At 40.9% G+C, this 17,132-nt stretch overlaps 1 protein-coding gene across 1 annotated transcript in view; it reads left to right on the top strand.

Moving 5' to 3' along the window:
* si:dkey-22o22.2 (neural-cadherin) overlaps window positions 1-17,132 on the top strand; it is a 162,939-nt gene that overhangs the window by 78,917 nt on the left and 66,890 nt on the right. The window contains 7 exon segments of the mRNA XM_053327682.1: window positions 961-1,072; window positions 2,579-2,828; window positions 4,200-4,342; window positions 7,851-8,023; window positions 8,411-8,579; window positions 10,238-10,408; window positions 14,311-14,483. Of these exon segments, the coding sequence (XP_053183657.1) occupies window positions 961-1,072; window positions 2,579-2,828; window positions 4,200-4,342; window positions 7,851-8,023; window positions 8,411-8,579; window positions 10,238-10,408; window positions 14,311-14,483 (1,191 nt within the window).

Genomic DNA, 17,132 nt, shown 5'->3' with positions numbered 1-17,132 from the left:
CAAGTGAGAAGTTGGTGAATTCTCCATTGACTTGTATAGAGACGGTCGCCCCCCTGGTGGCCTTTTGATAGAATGCAGTTCTAAGTTACTTCCACATTGGCCTCATTTCAGAGGACCGGAACTCCCCGCCTGGTTTTAACACTGATGATGTAGAGCTCTCTAAAACTCATGGATCACATATGATTAATGTGTTAAAAATATCTTAAAAGTCATTAAATTTGATTTCAAAAAGCTTCTTAATAAAGAGTTCTGGTTCCTTTATCTATCTATGTTAAAAAATATGAGTATGTAAATTGACCTGTTGGGTCTAAAGTGAAAATAAAAAACAGTTTCCAGATGAAACCTCTAAATAGTTTGCAGGAGCAGCCGGGCATCCAAAATCTGTTATTACTGAACAGGTGGTGCAGAGCTCAGGTGGTCACCGGTTAAATCAGGCTTTACTGGGAATTGGGGGGAAAATAACGGTGAGGCTTTGAGCTCCAGCGGCTCGGGATAGTGGGTGAACTGGACGGGAACGATGAGGAGGGGGGGTTGGAGGCGGGGGTGGGGGTGGGGGGCAAGGCTTCAGGATTTAGGCTGCTGCAAAGGGTTTAAAGGAGAGAAAGAGACGAGAGAGGAAATGGGTTTCTCTCCTGCAGCTGGAGACATTTGTCTTCATATTGTTTGCATGACTTATTTATTTATTTATTTATTTATTCATTGTCAGGAAAGTCTCTCCAACTAATAACCCCCCCCCCCCGCCCCAAAAGAAAACAAACAAACTTCCAAACCTGCTGATTCTGAGTAAAGTTTTGTGGGAGAAAGTCGACCTAAAAACCTTCCAGACTTTTTAAAAGTTTTTAAACTGGAAATCATGCAAAGATATTCCAGTAGAGCCCCAGAATGTAAATACAGAGCGAGAGATGTGAAGAATGTTTTATTTAATAGAAAGAGACGCTGACGGTAAAACGCCCCCTACAGGTCGTCGTCCACATAGCAGATGAGAACGACTGCACGCCTGAGTTCCTTCACTCCATTTACACCAGAGACAGCGTACCTGAAAGCACCGCACCTGGAACCTCCCTGCTGCAAGGTAACACACACATACACACATACACATACACACACACATACATGCACACACACTAACACACATGCACACACTTACATGCACACACACACACGTACACACACACATACATGCACACACTTACATGCACACACACACGTACACACACACATGCATGCACACTCATACACACTCACACATCCGCACACACACACATGCACACACACATACACATACACATGCACACATACACACACATATGCACACATGCACACACACACACATGCAGACGTACACACACAACTGCACACATACATGCAAACACAAGCACAGACACACACATACACACAACCGCACACATACACACATACGCACAACCGCACACATACACACATGCACACACACACCAACACATACACAAACACACACACACATACGCGTGCACACATATGCACACACACACACAGGCTGATCTGTAGAGTAGTTTCTGATAAACTATTTGCCCTCTGACAGTGAGCGCAACACTATCACATCACACCTGTGGGTGTATTATACTGTGTGTGTGTGTGTGTGTGTGTGTGTGTGTGTGTGTGTGTGTGTGTGTGTGTGTGTTAGAGACATCTGTCATAGCTGCTGGTGGCTGGTTGAGATCAAACAGTCTGACTTCAGCACGGCTTTGCTCTTATTAGGCAGACAGCCAGCAACACACAAACACACACACACACATACACACACATACACACACACACACACACACACACACACACACACACACACACACATACACACACACACACATACACACACACACACACACACACACACACACACACGTAAAATGTATGTATAAAATATCTCTCCTCTTTTCTTCTGTCTCTTTCTATATTTGTCTCCTTCCTCTTTCTCCTCCTTTTTTCCCTGCTTATCCTCTCTCTCTCTCTCTCTCTCTCTCTCTCTCTCTCTCTCTCTCTCTCTCTCTCTCTCTCTCTCTCTCACCTCTTCCCTCCATCTTCTCCTTCTCCACCATCTCTCCTCTCTCTCCCCCCTTCCCCTCCACTCCCTCTCTTTTCTGTCCTCCTCCTCCACCTTTCTCTTCTCCTCTTCCTCCTTTATCTCATCCCCCACTTTTTCTTTCCCCCTCCTCCTCCTCCACCTCATCTATCTTAATCTCCTCTTCCCCCTCCTCCTTCTTCTCTTCCCCCTCCTCCTTCTTCTCTTCCTCCTCCTCCTCTTCTTCCTCCTCTTCCTCTCTTCCTCCTCTTCCTCTCTTCCTCTTCCTACTCTTCCTCCTCCTCTTCCTCCTCTTCCTTCTCCTCCTCTTCCTCCTCCTCCTTTCCCTCCTCTTCCTCCTCCTCCTCCTCCTCCTCTTCCTCTCTTCCTCCTCTTCCTTCTCCTCCTCTTCCTCCTCTTTCTCTTCCTCCTCCTCTTCCTCCCTCTCCTCTTCCTTCTCCTCCTCCTCATATTCCTCTTATTCCTCCCTTTCCTCTTCCTTCTCCTCCTCCTCCTCCTCCTCCTCCTCCACCTCCTCAGTTCTGGCCCGTGACTGTGACTCTGGAGTGAACTCGGAGCTCTCCTACTTCGTCCACGGCAGTGACTTCGACATCACATCAGGGGGCATCGTCAGCCCTGCCCGTCGCCTTGACTACGAGCGGCCCAATCACGTCTATGAGTTTGTGGTGGTCGCTGTGGACGCGGGAATGCCCCCTCGCACAGGCACCGCCTCCGTCCGCATCCGGGTCGCCAATAGCAACGACGAGTCGCCCGTCTTCTCCCAGAGCGTGTAGGAACAGTTTTTAACTTCTTCTCCTCTCTCTCTCTTTCTCTCTCTCTCTCTCTCCCTCTCTTTCTTTCTCTCTCTCTCTAATAATGTGTTTTTTTAATTCAGTCTATTTTTAATGCTTCCATTTTCCTTCATCTCCATCTGTTTTCGCTCCGTCTTCACCTCTCCTCTCGCTCCTCTGTCTGTCACCTTCACACCTTTTTTCTGTCGTTTATTGCACTCCTTCACAGCATTTGTTATGTCTGTTTTTTAATTGTATATCTTACCTCATTTCAAACTTTTCTTCTTCTTTCTTTCTTTCTTTCTTTCTCATTTTGTCTCTCTGTTTAACTTTTATTTAACCGCACTTACTGAGAAAAAAATGGAGGTTACATCTGAAGTTTTAATATTTAACATGTTACTGAATACATATATTGCTGTTATTAATTCTTTGAAATCAATATTTTTATGTATATTTAGTAAATAAGGCGTGAGCTTATTTGGAGCACATCTGGGCTTAAATGGAGTCACAGCACCAATTAAACTCACTTTATTCATCAAATATCTTTATTTTATATTCCAAAATCTACATGAACTAATAAATACATTTTACAATGAGAGATAAATGTTGCAGCTGATCTTAGATCTTAAGAAGGAAGGAAGGAAGGAAGGAAGGACAGATGGAGGGAAGGAAGGAAGGATGGACAGATGGAAGGAAGGACAGAAGGAAGCAAGGAAGGAAGGAAGGAAGGAAGGGAGGGAGAACAGAAGGAAGGAAGGACAGATGGAAGGAAGGAAGGAAGGAAGGACAGAAGGAAGGAAGGATAGAAGGAAGGACAGATGGAGGGAAGGAAGGAAGGACAGATGGAGGGAAGGAAGGAAGGAAGGAAGGACAGATGGAAGGAAGGAAGGACAGAAGGAAGGAAGGATAGAAGGAAGGACAGATGGAGGGAAGGAAGGAAGGACAGATGGAGGGAAGGAAGGAAGGAAGGAAGGAAGGAAGGAAGGAAGGACAGATGGAGGGAAGGAAGGAAGGAAGGAAGGACAGATGGAGGGAACATTTATCCTAACAGATGAAAACATTGGTTAGAAAATTAGAAGTCATCAAATGTAATAAGTTACGTTACTTTGATGAAGTCATTGAAATAGTTACATTACTTATTACATTTTAAACAGAGTAACTAGTAATCAGTAATCTATTACATGTTAAACAGAGTAACTAGTAATCAGTAATCTATTACATTTTAAACAGAGTAACTAGTAATCAGTAATCTATTACATTTTAAACAGAGTAACTAGTAATCAGTAACCTTCCCAACTCTCATGCAGCTTATCTTCTATTTTCTTGGATCTTTAACGAAACTCGTTGATTTCTACTTTTCTCTCCGTCAGTTATAAGACTTTCCTCAGTGAAGACGCCGGTCCAGAAACGCTGGTCGCCATCGTCCACGCCAACGACCCTGATGGAGATGCCGTCTCCTACGCCATCACCGGCGGCAACGAGGACAGCAACTTCCTCCTGGACAACCAGAAAGGTGAGGAGTAAACAGACTTGTGGGGTCTGTTCTAAACCGCATACTTTCCTACTACTCGTACTAACTCTGACGTCATTTGAAGTGTGTAGTGTGTTTCAACTGTGTAGTATGTGATTTAGAGTATGTGAGAAGTTCCTGGATGGTTTACTAGATTCTCCAGAAATGCAGAGTGTGCATCAAGAGCTGACTACTCACACTCACATTACCCAAGATGCAACGTTACTTCTGAAAAAAACCCAAAATACTCGGTGGTTTCAAGTTAGCTACAGCGAGGGTATGTTCGCTTCCTGTTTTCAAAATAAAAGCACCAATCGTTATAGTTTTCTTAATAATAAAAGGTAACAGGTGTTTTATTTTGTGAAAATGACAGGAAGTGCGTTACTTGCTACGGCTAACTTGAACGGCTCCGAATTCTCAGGAACAAAACTTTAAACAGGTGTTTTAAATTAAATTTAAATTAGCCCCACATTGTGGATCTATAGGGCTACTTTACTTTCTTCCTAAAAAGGTTAGAAATGTGGATAAAGTGGTTTATTTACAGAGTTAGAGCTAAAATGAAATCAGCTTCAGCCTGATGATTTCAGCTCGGGTAGGAACCAAATGCATTGTGGGTTATCGTGTAGTTTACTACAGTGTAAACGGTCTGCTTACTATCTGGTCCTTTAGTGTGTAATATAGAAGTATGTAGTATGTAGTATAGAAGTATGTAGTATGTAGTATAGAAGTATGTAGTATGTAGTATGTAGAATAGAAGTGAAGTATGTAGTATAGAAGTATGTAGTATGTAGTATGTAGTATGCAGAGATAACATGACCAAACAGAGGAATGAGATAGACTCTTGTTAGTAGATCACTTCAGTCCTGCTCATTATATTTATCGACTATAAGAAAAATCTATAAAATCTTCAGCTTCTTCCTTTAAGATGTTTAGTTGAACAGCATCGTGCAGCTTTGAGCCTGGAGGAGCTGAACATGTGAAGTTATTGGTGCTCGAGGAAACATCATGTCGTCATTAAAATCTAACGAGTCCGTCGTCCAGGGAGCAAGAGCCAGATCTAATACTTTAATGTTGTTGTGTTTTTTTAGATGTCTCGCTCTGAGAGTGAAGATGGAACGATATCTATCATAACATCCGCCTCAAAAACAAGATCTGTGTTATAATGCAGTTTTCAGATTAATAACGTTTTTAATAGTTTTAATAACACAAGAAAAATGTTGATTATTGGATTAGAAATCATAGAATGAGGCGATCTAGTTACATCAATTTCATGGTGGACAGTGACAGGATGTTGGTTTGTTTGTGCACATTAGCATAAAAACATGCGTGCAACACTTTTACACACACACACACACACACACACACACAGTAAAGTGGTTGTTGCTGTGGTAACACGTATTTGGGGATAAAGCTTGGTAGCAATAACAAGGCCAGTGAACCCCCTAGAACGAACACACACATGCACACACACACACACACACTCCAAAATACACACATAAATAAGAAAAAACATGAATACATACAATATTATAATTATAATCACTAGAGCTCACACACACACTGTTCAATGTTTCTGGTAGACACGGTTGAATCATTGTAAATATGTGTGTGTGTATGTGTGTGTGTGTGTGTGTGTGTGTGTGTGTGTGTGTGTGTGTGTGTGTCTGAGACAAAGCGAGACTTTTTGAAGATAAACTTCAGCAGTGTGATGTGCAGTCATGTTTTGCATGTTTATCTTTGCACGCGTGTGTGTCTGTGTGTGGGTTTGTCTTTCTAAGCCTCTGTGTGTTTGTGTGTGTGTGTGTGTGTGTGTGTGTGTGTGTGTGTGTGTGTGTGTGTGTGTGTCACCTTATCACCCAGCATGCACTGCTCCGCTGCTCTGCCACACACATGCACAAACAGATATAAACATGAACATTTGCACATAAATGATATATTAAGACTCTTTCTGTGTCACACACACACACACACACACACACACACACAGAGGCGGCAGATGGCCTTTGGCTTGCTCGGCTGTTCTGCTTTGTCACTTCAAAGCGTTGTGAAGTATTTTCATGTAGATGTGTTCGCTCCCTCCCAGCCTCCGTGTCTCTATTCATGTTGCTACCAAAGCTGCTTATTTGTTTGTTTGTTTGCTCCGCTGCTCTGTTATGTTAATGGGGAAGTGATTGTTAGCGCAGAGAAATATGACATTTGTTTTTAGGCCTGAGTCAGAATAATGCAGAGGGAGGGTTTTTTTTTTTTTTTTCGCTGGCTGACGTGGAGAAAGGCCTTCAGAGCTTCACTGTGTTTTAGCTCTGCATGTTTATACTCACACTGTTGCTGTTTTAGAAGCAGGGAAACATACATACTATAAAGTCAAACATGCAGAGAGAGAAATGGTCGGTCTCTTAATATCAGTGTAATGATTATTTAATATCTATATTTTTCATCTCTTATCCACAAACTTTGTTTAATGAACTATGAAAAGCTTCTTCTCATTAACCCTCCTGTTGTTGTTGTAGGAAGAAGGAAGGAAGGGAGGGAGGAAGGTAGGAAGGGAGGAAGGAAGGAAAGGAGGAAGGAAAGGAGGGAGGAAGGGAGGAAGAAGGAAGGAAAGGAGGGAGGAAGGTAGGAAGAAGGAAGGAAAGGAAGGAAGGGAGGAAGAAGGAAGGGAAGGAGGGAGGAAGGAAGGGAGGAAAGGAAAGAAGGAAGGAAAGAAGGGCAGAGGAAAGAAGGAAGGGAGGAAGGAAAGGAAGGAAGGAGGGAGGGAGGAAAGAAGGAAGGAAGGACAGAAGGAAGGAAGGAAGGAAGGAAGGAAGAGGGGAAGAAGAATGGAAAGGAGGGAGGAAGGAGGGAAGGAAAGAAGGAGGGAGGGAGGAAGGAAGAAGGAAGGAAGGGAGGACAGAGAGAGGAAGGAACGAAAGAGAGAAGGAGGGAGGAAGAAAGGAAGGAAGGAATGGAGGAAAGACGGAACAGTAAAAATAGACGGGGTCAATTTGACCCTGGAGGACGACAGAAAGGTTAAATCAGTCTGTAAGTGTATAAGTCTGAAGAGGTTAAAACACTTTCTCTCTGCTATATTTTACATTTTAATTCATGAAGCTGGACAGATGGACGAAGAAATGAATGAATACTCCTTCCATACAGCATGTGAGCTATGAACAGCCATGAAACTTCAATGCTTTATTAAACAGGCAGCAGAATTAGCTCTCTAGCATTAAATGATGAAACTGATGTGAAAATGTTATCAGCAGCTGCAGACGACACTCGTTCATTAAGACTTGAACAGTAATATACATTCAAATCCATCAGAGAGAGAAATATTAGACATTAGAGTCCATTAGAGTCTTCTCGTTAAACATGACGGATGGTGGGTCTCTTTAGATTAAAATTAAAGAGTTCAGTCTAGACCTGCTGAAAAGTTCCTTGAGAAGACTTCTGTTGAGATTTGGATGAATAACATTGGGTATTTCTGTGTGTGTGTGTGTGTGTGTGTGTGTGTGTGTGTGTGTGTGTGTGTGTTCAGGCATCATTAAGCTCCGGCGGAGTCCACCTCCCAGACTGAGAGGACCTAAATACGTCCTGAACATCACGGCCACAGACGATAACGCGTCCGGCGGTCCGTTCCCGCTCAGCAGCTCGGCTCAGGTCATCGTAGGAATCAACGACATCAACAACAACAAACCTGTTTTCCAGGAGGTGAATAAACCCGTCACACCCTCTCCACTCTGAGCTTTACCTAAATAATACTGCATTACACTGCAATAGTACTGCAAATAATACTGCATTACACTGCAATAGTACTGCAAATAATACTGCATTACACTGCAATAGTACTGCAAATATTACTACAATACTACTACAATACTACTATAATACTACTGCAATACCACTGCAAATACTACTGCAATAATACTGCAATACTACTGCAAATACTACAGCATTACTACCAGTGTGAGTACTACTACAGTACTACTACAGTACTACAGTATTACTACCAGTGTGAGTACTACTTCTGAGCTTTACATCACCAGAAAGCATTTCATTGTAGTTTAGTTTCATTGCTCTGATGATTTGCTCTCTCAGTGTCAGAACTACAGCCTGAACGCGGCCGTGTTGGAGAATCAGCCGCCGGGTTCGTTCGTGCTGCGCGTCCAGGCCCACGACGACGACATGGGGGTCAACGGAGACGTCAAGTACGGCATCATGCACAGAGACGGGGTGTCGTCCGGGTTCGACATCGACCCCGACACAGGTAGGTTGGATGTGAGCCAGACTTTCAGATCTACCTCTGTCAGGTATAGAAATGCCAAGTGTGACCGTATCCATGGTAACGTCAGAGTTCAAGCTATTTCAGTCAAACAGAGACAGAGACTTCACTGCTCATTACATGGACTAACACACAGCAGCTCACTACATACAACAACTGCATCATGTAGATTACTGCAACAATTAACCACAGAGAGAGATTTCATTGGACATAAGTTGGCCAAACATTTACACACACAACAGCCCACAATTAGGCACAATTAGTTCATATCAAGTACATTGCGACAAGAAATGTTTTATTTTCGCTAATTAAAGTATGAAAGTATGACTGCACATACCACAAGAGATGTCACTGCTTATTATGTAGACTGAGACATTCACACAGCGGCCAACTACATGCTAAAAGGTACTAGCATGTAGATTATAACAACAATGATTTATTTAATTGAGATATGAAATGAAAAGTTTGAAAGAGAGAGAGAGAGAGAGAGAGAGAGAGAGAGAGAGAGAGAGAGAGATTTCACTGGACGTAACTTGGCCCAACATTTACACACAGAACAGCCCACAATTAGGCACAATTAGGATCTACCAAGTTGCAACAAAAAATATTTTATTTTTGCTCATTAAAATATGAAAGTATGACAAGCATACACACACACACACACACACACACACAGAGAGAAAGAGATTTCACTGTGCATTGCTTAGTCCAACGCACGCAACAGCCCACAATTAGGCTGTATGAAGTGTACGATTAGGGTCATATATGTTTTAAAAAAAAATTCAGGCCTGGAGGAGGGGGGTAATATTTAGAGAAAAAAGTCTGTGTAAAGTAAGAATAAATATGTGTTCTGAGTTTGACATACCACAGAAAAGTGTGTTGTTAACCACCCTGCCAAATTTGAATGATTAAAAAAATCGCCAAATATATGAAATTGGGCTTCAAAGTGGGCGTGTCCGTCGAGTCTGCTGAAACCCCGCCCCCTACCAAGTGTCACCTGTCAATCACCACCTCTACCAGAAACATGGACGCTACGTCTGAGAGCTTTCTGCTGCTAACTCAGTTGCCAGCTCGACGGCCAACTCAGCTGCTAGCTCGGCGGCTAACTCGGCGGCTAGCTCAGCGGCTAACTCAGCTGCTAGCTCGGCGGCTAGCTTGGCGGCTAACTCAGCTAACTGGCTAACTGTAGACTGTAGTAGTAGTAGTGTGTGCTGAATGTATTTATACCTCTACAGCAGCAGGGGCGGGTTTATGCTAATCACTAAATCCTGAACACAGAAATCTTGAAACACAGTTTGTGAAGCCTAGCTCCACAATTCAAGTCTAAGTGGTTGAAATGCTTTTTACACCTTTTTTAGAAATACATTTATGACCTATTCAATGTGTTTAGAAGAAAATGTATTTGAAGAAAATGTATTTGTGGATATAATTCTCCAACATTATAAAGTCAAAAAGCTACCAGAAAAAAACACAAAAAAAAGTGTTTTATTTTGCCAAGCAGTCACAAGGCCTCACCTTACAACACTGGAGAGACAACAAGGCACAACAGCACAATAGCCTAATATAAAATGTAACTTGAACCCTGTGTAACGTGGTTCTAGTGTAACGTGGTTCTCCTGTAACGTGGTTCTCGTGTCCCTCAGGTGTGATCACCACGGCGATGAGTTTCGACCGGGAGCGTCAGCGGGAGTTCACGCTGTCGGTGACGGCCACCGATCAGGCTGAGGAGCCGCTGATCGGCATCTGTCAGATCACCGTCGTCATCGCCGACCAGAACGACAACGACCCCAAGTTTGAAAACAGCCGCTACCAGTGTGAGTACTACTGAAAATACTACTATAATACTACTGCAAATACTACTACATTACTACTACAATACTACTGCAAATAATACTGCAAATACTACTACAAATACTACTGCAATACTACTACAGATGCTACTGTAATACTACTGCAAATACTACTACAATACTACTGCAATACTACTGCAAATACTACAGTACTACAGTATTACTACCAGTGTGAGTTCTACTGCAGTACTACTGAAAATACTACAGTATTAATACCAGTATGAGTGTACTAATACTGCAATACTACTGCAAATACTACAGTATTACTACCAGTGTGTAGTAGTATTACTGCTCTTGGTGCAGTTACTGCTAATTATATTAGTACTACCAGTGTGAGTGTGTGTCTCCAAAAGCCAATATTACTGCTACATTACTGCTGGTACTTCTAATAATACTGCTATTACTACCAGTATTACACCTGCTGCTATTGCTACTGTACTTCTACTGATACTTCTACCACTACTACTACAACCAGAATGACTGTTACTGCTGCTGCTCTTTTTAGTAGAACCATTACTCCTGCTGCTATTACCATACAGGTGCTACTACTACTGCTGCTGTTGATGACACTACTGCAGCTATTATAGTTGTTATTACCACTGTTACTGCTACAGGTTGGAATAATACTGCTGCTATAGTACTACACTACTACATTGCTGTTTGTCCTGCTACTTATACAGCCAACTGTGATACTTGTACTGTTTCTGTCACCGTTGAGAAATGAATGGGCTCCTGTTGTGTATCTCTCAGTGTGAAACAAGCTGCTGGGTTAAAAGGTTCATTTCTCTCTGGAGTCGCCCACGCTAACATCTGTGCACTCTCACCGTCCTCTCAGTGTTACGCTACCAAACAGGTGAAGGGAGGAAACCGCCTGTTTGTCATCGTCTATCAATCTGCAGGCTTGTAATCCTGGAAAGCTCTTAAGGCTGATGAAATATTTGCCGCTGCCTCCCGCGGGTCCGTGTTTGTTTACTACGTGTGCAAATATGTGTTTTGATAAGCGTCCTGTCAGAAGATCTCCTCGTCAGATTAGGGAAATGTACGCAGTGGCTCATTAACTATTTAACAGGCAGATTGAAATGTTTCTGGGACATGAATTCATTTACAGGCTGTGCTGAGGGGTTTCCTACACAAACAAACTGCTGCTCATCACTGTAGAATTAATGTTTTGTGTGACTTCTGGTCCACACTTTAGGAAAAAACCTGCCAGCTTTTATGAAAATGTTCAACTATTCAACCAAATAAGTTCCTGAATAAATCTGAGGTGCCTAGTTGTGAATAAGTTTATACGATCTTGCATAATAAATTGTATATTTTGAGCAGTGCGGAGCCCTGAAAGATAATATTTTATTCTATCAACTGCTGTGAAAAAGATTTGAAAGATTTTTTCTTGTGCACACAAGTTAAAAAAATATGATCTTTTGGGACTTTTTGGGCTCCGTGTGATGAAATGATGAACAATAAATGCCTCATGTAGAAGCTTATGAAACAGCCTTTCTTAAAACAACAGGTGTGTGAGTGTCTGCTATTCCTAATACTACTGTAAATTTAAATTAGTATTACTGCATCTACTAGTCTGAGTGTACTAATACTATAATAGTACTGAAAATACTACTGTAAATACTGCAGTATTACTACAACTACCAGCGTGAGTCTAGTATTGATGTATTGAGGTTTGATTTTGGCTAAACTTTAATACCAAAAGTTAAAACATTTAACACTTTAATTATCCTAAGTTTTTAAAAAAAAATCCAATTTTAGTTTAAAACAACAAAACAAACCTCGTCAGGAGATCAACACACATTTACAATCTCTCTCTCTCTCTCTTTCTCTCTCTCTCTCTCTCTCTGTCTCCCTCTCCCTCTCTCTCTCTCTCATCTCTCTCTCTCTCTCTCTCTCTCTCCCCGCTCATTGTTGTTGTTGTCGTGGTGATCAGCGCTCGCTGACATCACATCCAGCAGTCAGCAGGATTTGGAGGTCACATTCGCAAATTTTTAAAAATGCATCTCTGTTGACTTTGCAGAGTGAGACCCAGAAATGACAAACGAGGTGACACCACGCTGCTGACACAACACAACGCTGCGTTCCCATTATTATAATATCTGCTTACCATCACACAACATGATGTTATATTGTGTTCAGTCGGCTCTAATGAAAGTCATCACAGATATCTGACAGAAACAATATCACACTTCTGATGAGTCAAATACAGCTGCTGTTTATTATTTGTTTTAATACCTATAGTAGTTGTACCATCATTAGTAACACTGTCAGTCGTTTTTGCAGCAATTAAAGTAAAGTAAATAAATAATTAGGCAGCTACAACAGCAGCAGCAGCTTTATCTGTTGTGACAGATCCAGTAATACCAGTTATAGAAGCAGGAGCGATACTATGATCAGACCTTTAGGGAGGCTCAGCTCCTCATGAGAATTGACATGCAATGCCCTGCAAGTGTTACACAAAAACAATAATAATTTATTTATTTTTAAGGGTGTTAGGGTCAAATTTAGGGTCTGAAATCGCCTCGTTTTTGTCTCTTAAAGGTATTATTATGGAGTTTTTCCTCATCTGAATTGAGGGTGAAAGGGTAGATGATGTCCAGATTGAAGTCTCTTGAGGAAATTTTGTGATTTTGGGCTGTATTAATAAAATTGACAAGACTTGAATGGTAGTATCAATAATGGTAGTACACTTAACGGCAGTACCAGTAGTAGTACTGGTTATAATAGAAGTAGTGCCAGGAAACTGTGTCTAATCGCTAAATGCACTTTATACACCATCTATGCACTTTAAATGATGAGTTTTATGTATGTATGTGTGCATGGATATTTGTGTATGTATCTATATGTGTATATATTTATCTAATCCTTTTATTTAGATATGAGGATGAAGCCGTTTTAAATTTCATTGTATTGACCTCAATGCAATTTCACGAGCAAGGAACACATCACCAACGAGATACGTTTTAACAGATTTATTGACAGAATTTGAATGAATTGTGTATTCTTGATGCGGAGTGATTCTTGATCCGGTGATTCTTGATGCGGTGTGGGGAGGTCGGACGAAGGATCCGCCGCTGCGCCTGGGCAGTGACGAACCCCCAGGAACCTATAAGAGAGGAGAGAAGAACAGAAGAGAGGGCGGGGGGGAGGGAAACACGAAAGCGAGAGTGAACGAGGGGGAAGCTGTTAGGTCTGTTTATATAGGAGCCGGAAGGCGTGTAATTGGTGTGTGTTCCCGCTCCTGAAACTGCGCTTATCAAGCTTTGAGACAATAAAGACAGTTAAATTCAATTCAAGTAGTTTCAGTACAACAGTAGTAGTTGTAGTAGTATATGTGTTAGTAGTAGTAGTATAAGTATAAGTATTATTATTAGTATTATTAGTATTAGTATTAGTAGTAGTATTTTTAGTAGTAGTACCTGTTGAGGTATTTCCAGTGGTACCATTTGCTAGAATAAGAAGAGAGTGGCTTAAAACTATTAACGTGAAGTTCTAAATATCATAAATCTATTATTGGACTTCAGATTTATTATGGATATGCAGTAATTCAAACAGACTCATAGAAATATTCCACATATAAGTACAAACTAAAGTAATCAGTATGTTTTGACACAGAGTCGTTCTTCTGGATCAGATAATAAATTAGGGTTCTTATCATGCCAGCTAAGTGATGGATTCTCCCTAATTTTCAGTAAACTTGCACAAACCAGTGGAGACACAGTATGTCTGGAGCTTAAAAATACTTTAAATATATATATGTTATGATAATCCAGCCTTGGATTAGTAGCAAGAGGAATAGTAGTCTTACTGTAGTACCAATAAAAGCAGCAGCAGTTCCTGATTGTCTCTTTCTTCCCTCCCAGACTTCCTGCGTGAGGACACTCCGGTGGGAACTAGTTTCTTGCGAGCGGCAGCACACGACGATGACCAGGGGAGCAACTCTGCCATCGCTTACTCACTGTCCAATCAGAAGCCAGCTTACCTGCACATCAACCCCAGCACTGGTTGGATTTACGTCAACCATCCGATCTCACAGGTCAGAAACAAACACACGGCAACGCAGCCGACTCACAACCCAAACAGGATTAATGAAGTCCTGAGAGTAACTCCTTCACACCTGAGTCCTGCAGGGAGTCCAGGTGTGACTCTTGTTTGGATCCCTGTCAGCTGTTATGATTACAACAACTAGTCAGAAGTCATTTTAACCTTCTCATAACCTGAATCTAACCTTAACCTTAAAACCATGTCTTAACCCTCAAACAGGTCTTTGGAAGAAGTGAGGACCACATTATATCCACTTTCCTAAAATGTTCCCAATTTACAAAAGTGTTCCTTTTCAAATCTGCTGATTAAAAAATATCCTCACTCCCAAAAATTATCTGCACTTCTAAAACACTGGACCCAATTTCAGGAAATGACCTCGAGATTAAAGTGTCCTTTCCAAAACTGTCCTGAGTTTCCAAAAGTGTCCTTATTTGTTTAAAAATAATACTTTTCAAAATTGCCCCAGAACTGTCGTCACTTTTGTAAAACAGTCTTCACCTTCAACTAGTCGGAGGTCTTTTTTAAAACTTCTTTCAAAAACCTAAATCTAGCCTTAACCTAAAAGCCATGTCTTAACCCTCAAACAGGCCTTTGGGAGAAGTGAGGACCATAAAAAAAGTCCTCCAAAAATGTTTCCTTTACAAACCTGTTGTCACTTTTCTAAAGGTGTCACCACTTTCTGAAAAATATCCTCACTCCCAAAAGTTATGTATTATAATCTAAATTATCACTTCTAAAAAATTAGACCCATTTTCAAGAAATATTCTCACTTTTGAGAAGTTTCCAAAACCGTCTTTCTTTGATTCAAAATATCCTCACTTTTCAAAATTGTCCCCAAACGGCCGTCACTTATGCAAAACAGTCTTCACCTTCAACTAGTTGGGGGTCTTTTTTTAAACTCCTTTTAAAACCTAAATGGACAAAGTGAGGACCACAATGGGCCCACTTTCCAAAAATGGCCCACTTTGGAAAAATAAAAAGTTTTAAAGTGTTGCCCCAAACATTTCATCACTTTCTAAAAAATATCCACACTCCCAAAAATGATCTACACTTCTAAAAAATTGGACCCACTGTCAGGAAATATCTTCACTTTTAAAGTGTAAAACAGTCCTCACCTTCAGCTCGTCAGGAGTCCTTTTAACCTTCTCAAAACCTAAATCTAGCCTTAACCTAAAAACTATGTCTTAACCCTCAAACAGGTCTTTAGAAGAAATGAGGACCATAAAAAAGTCCTCCTAAAAAATGTTCATTTTCCAAACATGTCATCACTTTATAAAAAATATCCTCACTCCCAAAACTTATCTGCACTTCTAAAAAACTGGACCCAATTTCAGGAGTGTCCTGACTTTCCAAAAGTGTCTTTCTTTGTCTCAAAATATCCTCACTTTTCAAAATTGTCCCCAAACTGCTGTTACTTATGCAAAAAAGTCTTCACCTTCAACTAGTTAGGAGTCCTTTTAACATTCTCAAAACCTAAATGGACAAAGTGAGGACCACAATAGGCCCACTTTGGAAAAATAAAACGTTTTTAAAAAGTGTCCTCCAAAAAATTTCATCACTTCCTAAACCATGTCTTAACCCTCAAACAGGTCTTCGGAAGAAGTGAGGACCATAAAAAAGTCCTCCTAAAAATATCACTTTTCCAAACATGTCACCACTTTATAAAAAATATCCACACTCCCAAAACTTATCTGCACTTCTAAAACACTGGACCCACTTTTAAAAAATGTCCTTATATGTCAGTGTGCTGACTTTACAAAACTGTCCTCAGTGTCCAAAAGTGTTTGTCTCAAAATATCCTCACATCTGCAAAACTGTCTTCACTTTCCAGAGTCTCTCCAAAACCTTTTTATTTCTCAAAACATTGTATAAACTGTCCTCACATCTTGAACACTTTCCAAAAAATCTACTTCCACTCCAAAGTGCTCACATTCTCAGTTTATGGTCCTCACAAATATAGAAGTATTTACACACACAAGCATAAATCTACATGTAATGTATTCATGCGTCTATCACTTCCTGTTGCTCCCTTGATAAAAATCTTTGTATATAAATATACATGGAGGCAGAGAGCTGTGCTGTTTAATAACCGCTAACATGATTGATATGCATCCATACAGAGGACGTGTGTGTGTGTGTGTGTGTGTGTGTGTGTGTGTGTGTCTGTAGGGAGGCTTTGTATGTTTTGTTAGATTATATGTATATTTGTAGCTCTGGGCTTTTATGGCTTCATACTAAAGTTTCTGCCAAATAATTCAGTTTTTTTCCCTCTAAAGTCTTTCTTGTTATTCCTCATCTGTGTATTTACAAGTAATGAAAATGAAGAGACAACAATTCAGACCAAAGCAAACAGACTCTTACAGGTGTGAATTCTCCCAATAATTAACTAAAATCAGAAGTTTCCTGAGAAAAAACGAAAGAAATGAGATTCTGGGGGTCCGCAAATGTGAAAAATGTGAAAATAACCTTTAACCATAAATCCAGGCATCAGTTATGTTTATGAATGTAATTTCTAGGAGACGTGGCTGGAAATACTGCTTACACAGGATAATGTGCACTAAATAAATACTAGGCTTTACACGATCAGGATTTTTGGGGCCAATCACCGATCAGTGAGTTTAACCCTCCTGTTGTCCTCGAG

This window comes from Scomber japonicus, chromosome 10 (assembly GCF_027409825.1).
Source record: "Scomber japonicus isolate fScoJap1 chromosome 10, fScoJap1.pri, whole genome shotgun sequence".
Classification (NCBI taxonomy): Eukaryota; Metazoa; Chordata; class Actinopteri; order Scombriformes; family Scombridae; genus Scomber; species Scomber japonicus.
The sequence above is the reverse complement of the archived record's forward strand: the minus strand, read 5'-3'. Positions and strand labels throughout refer to the sequence as shown.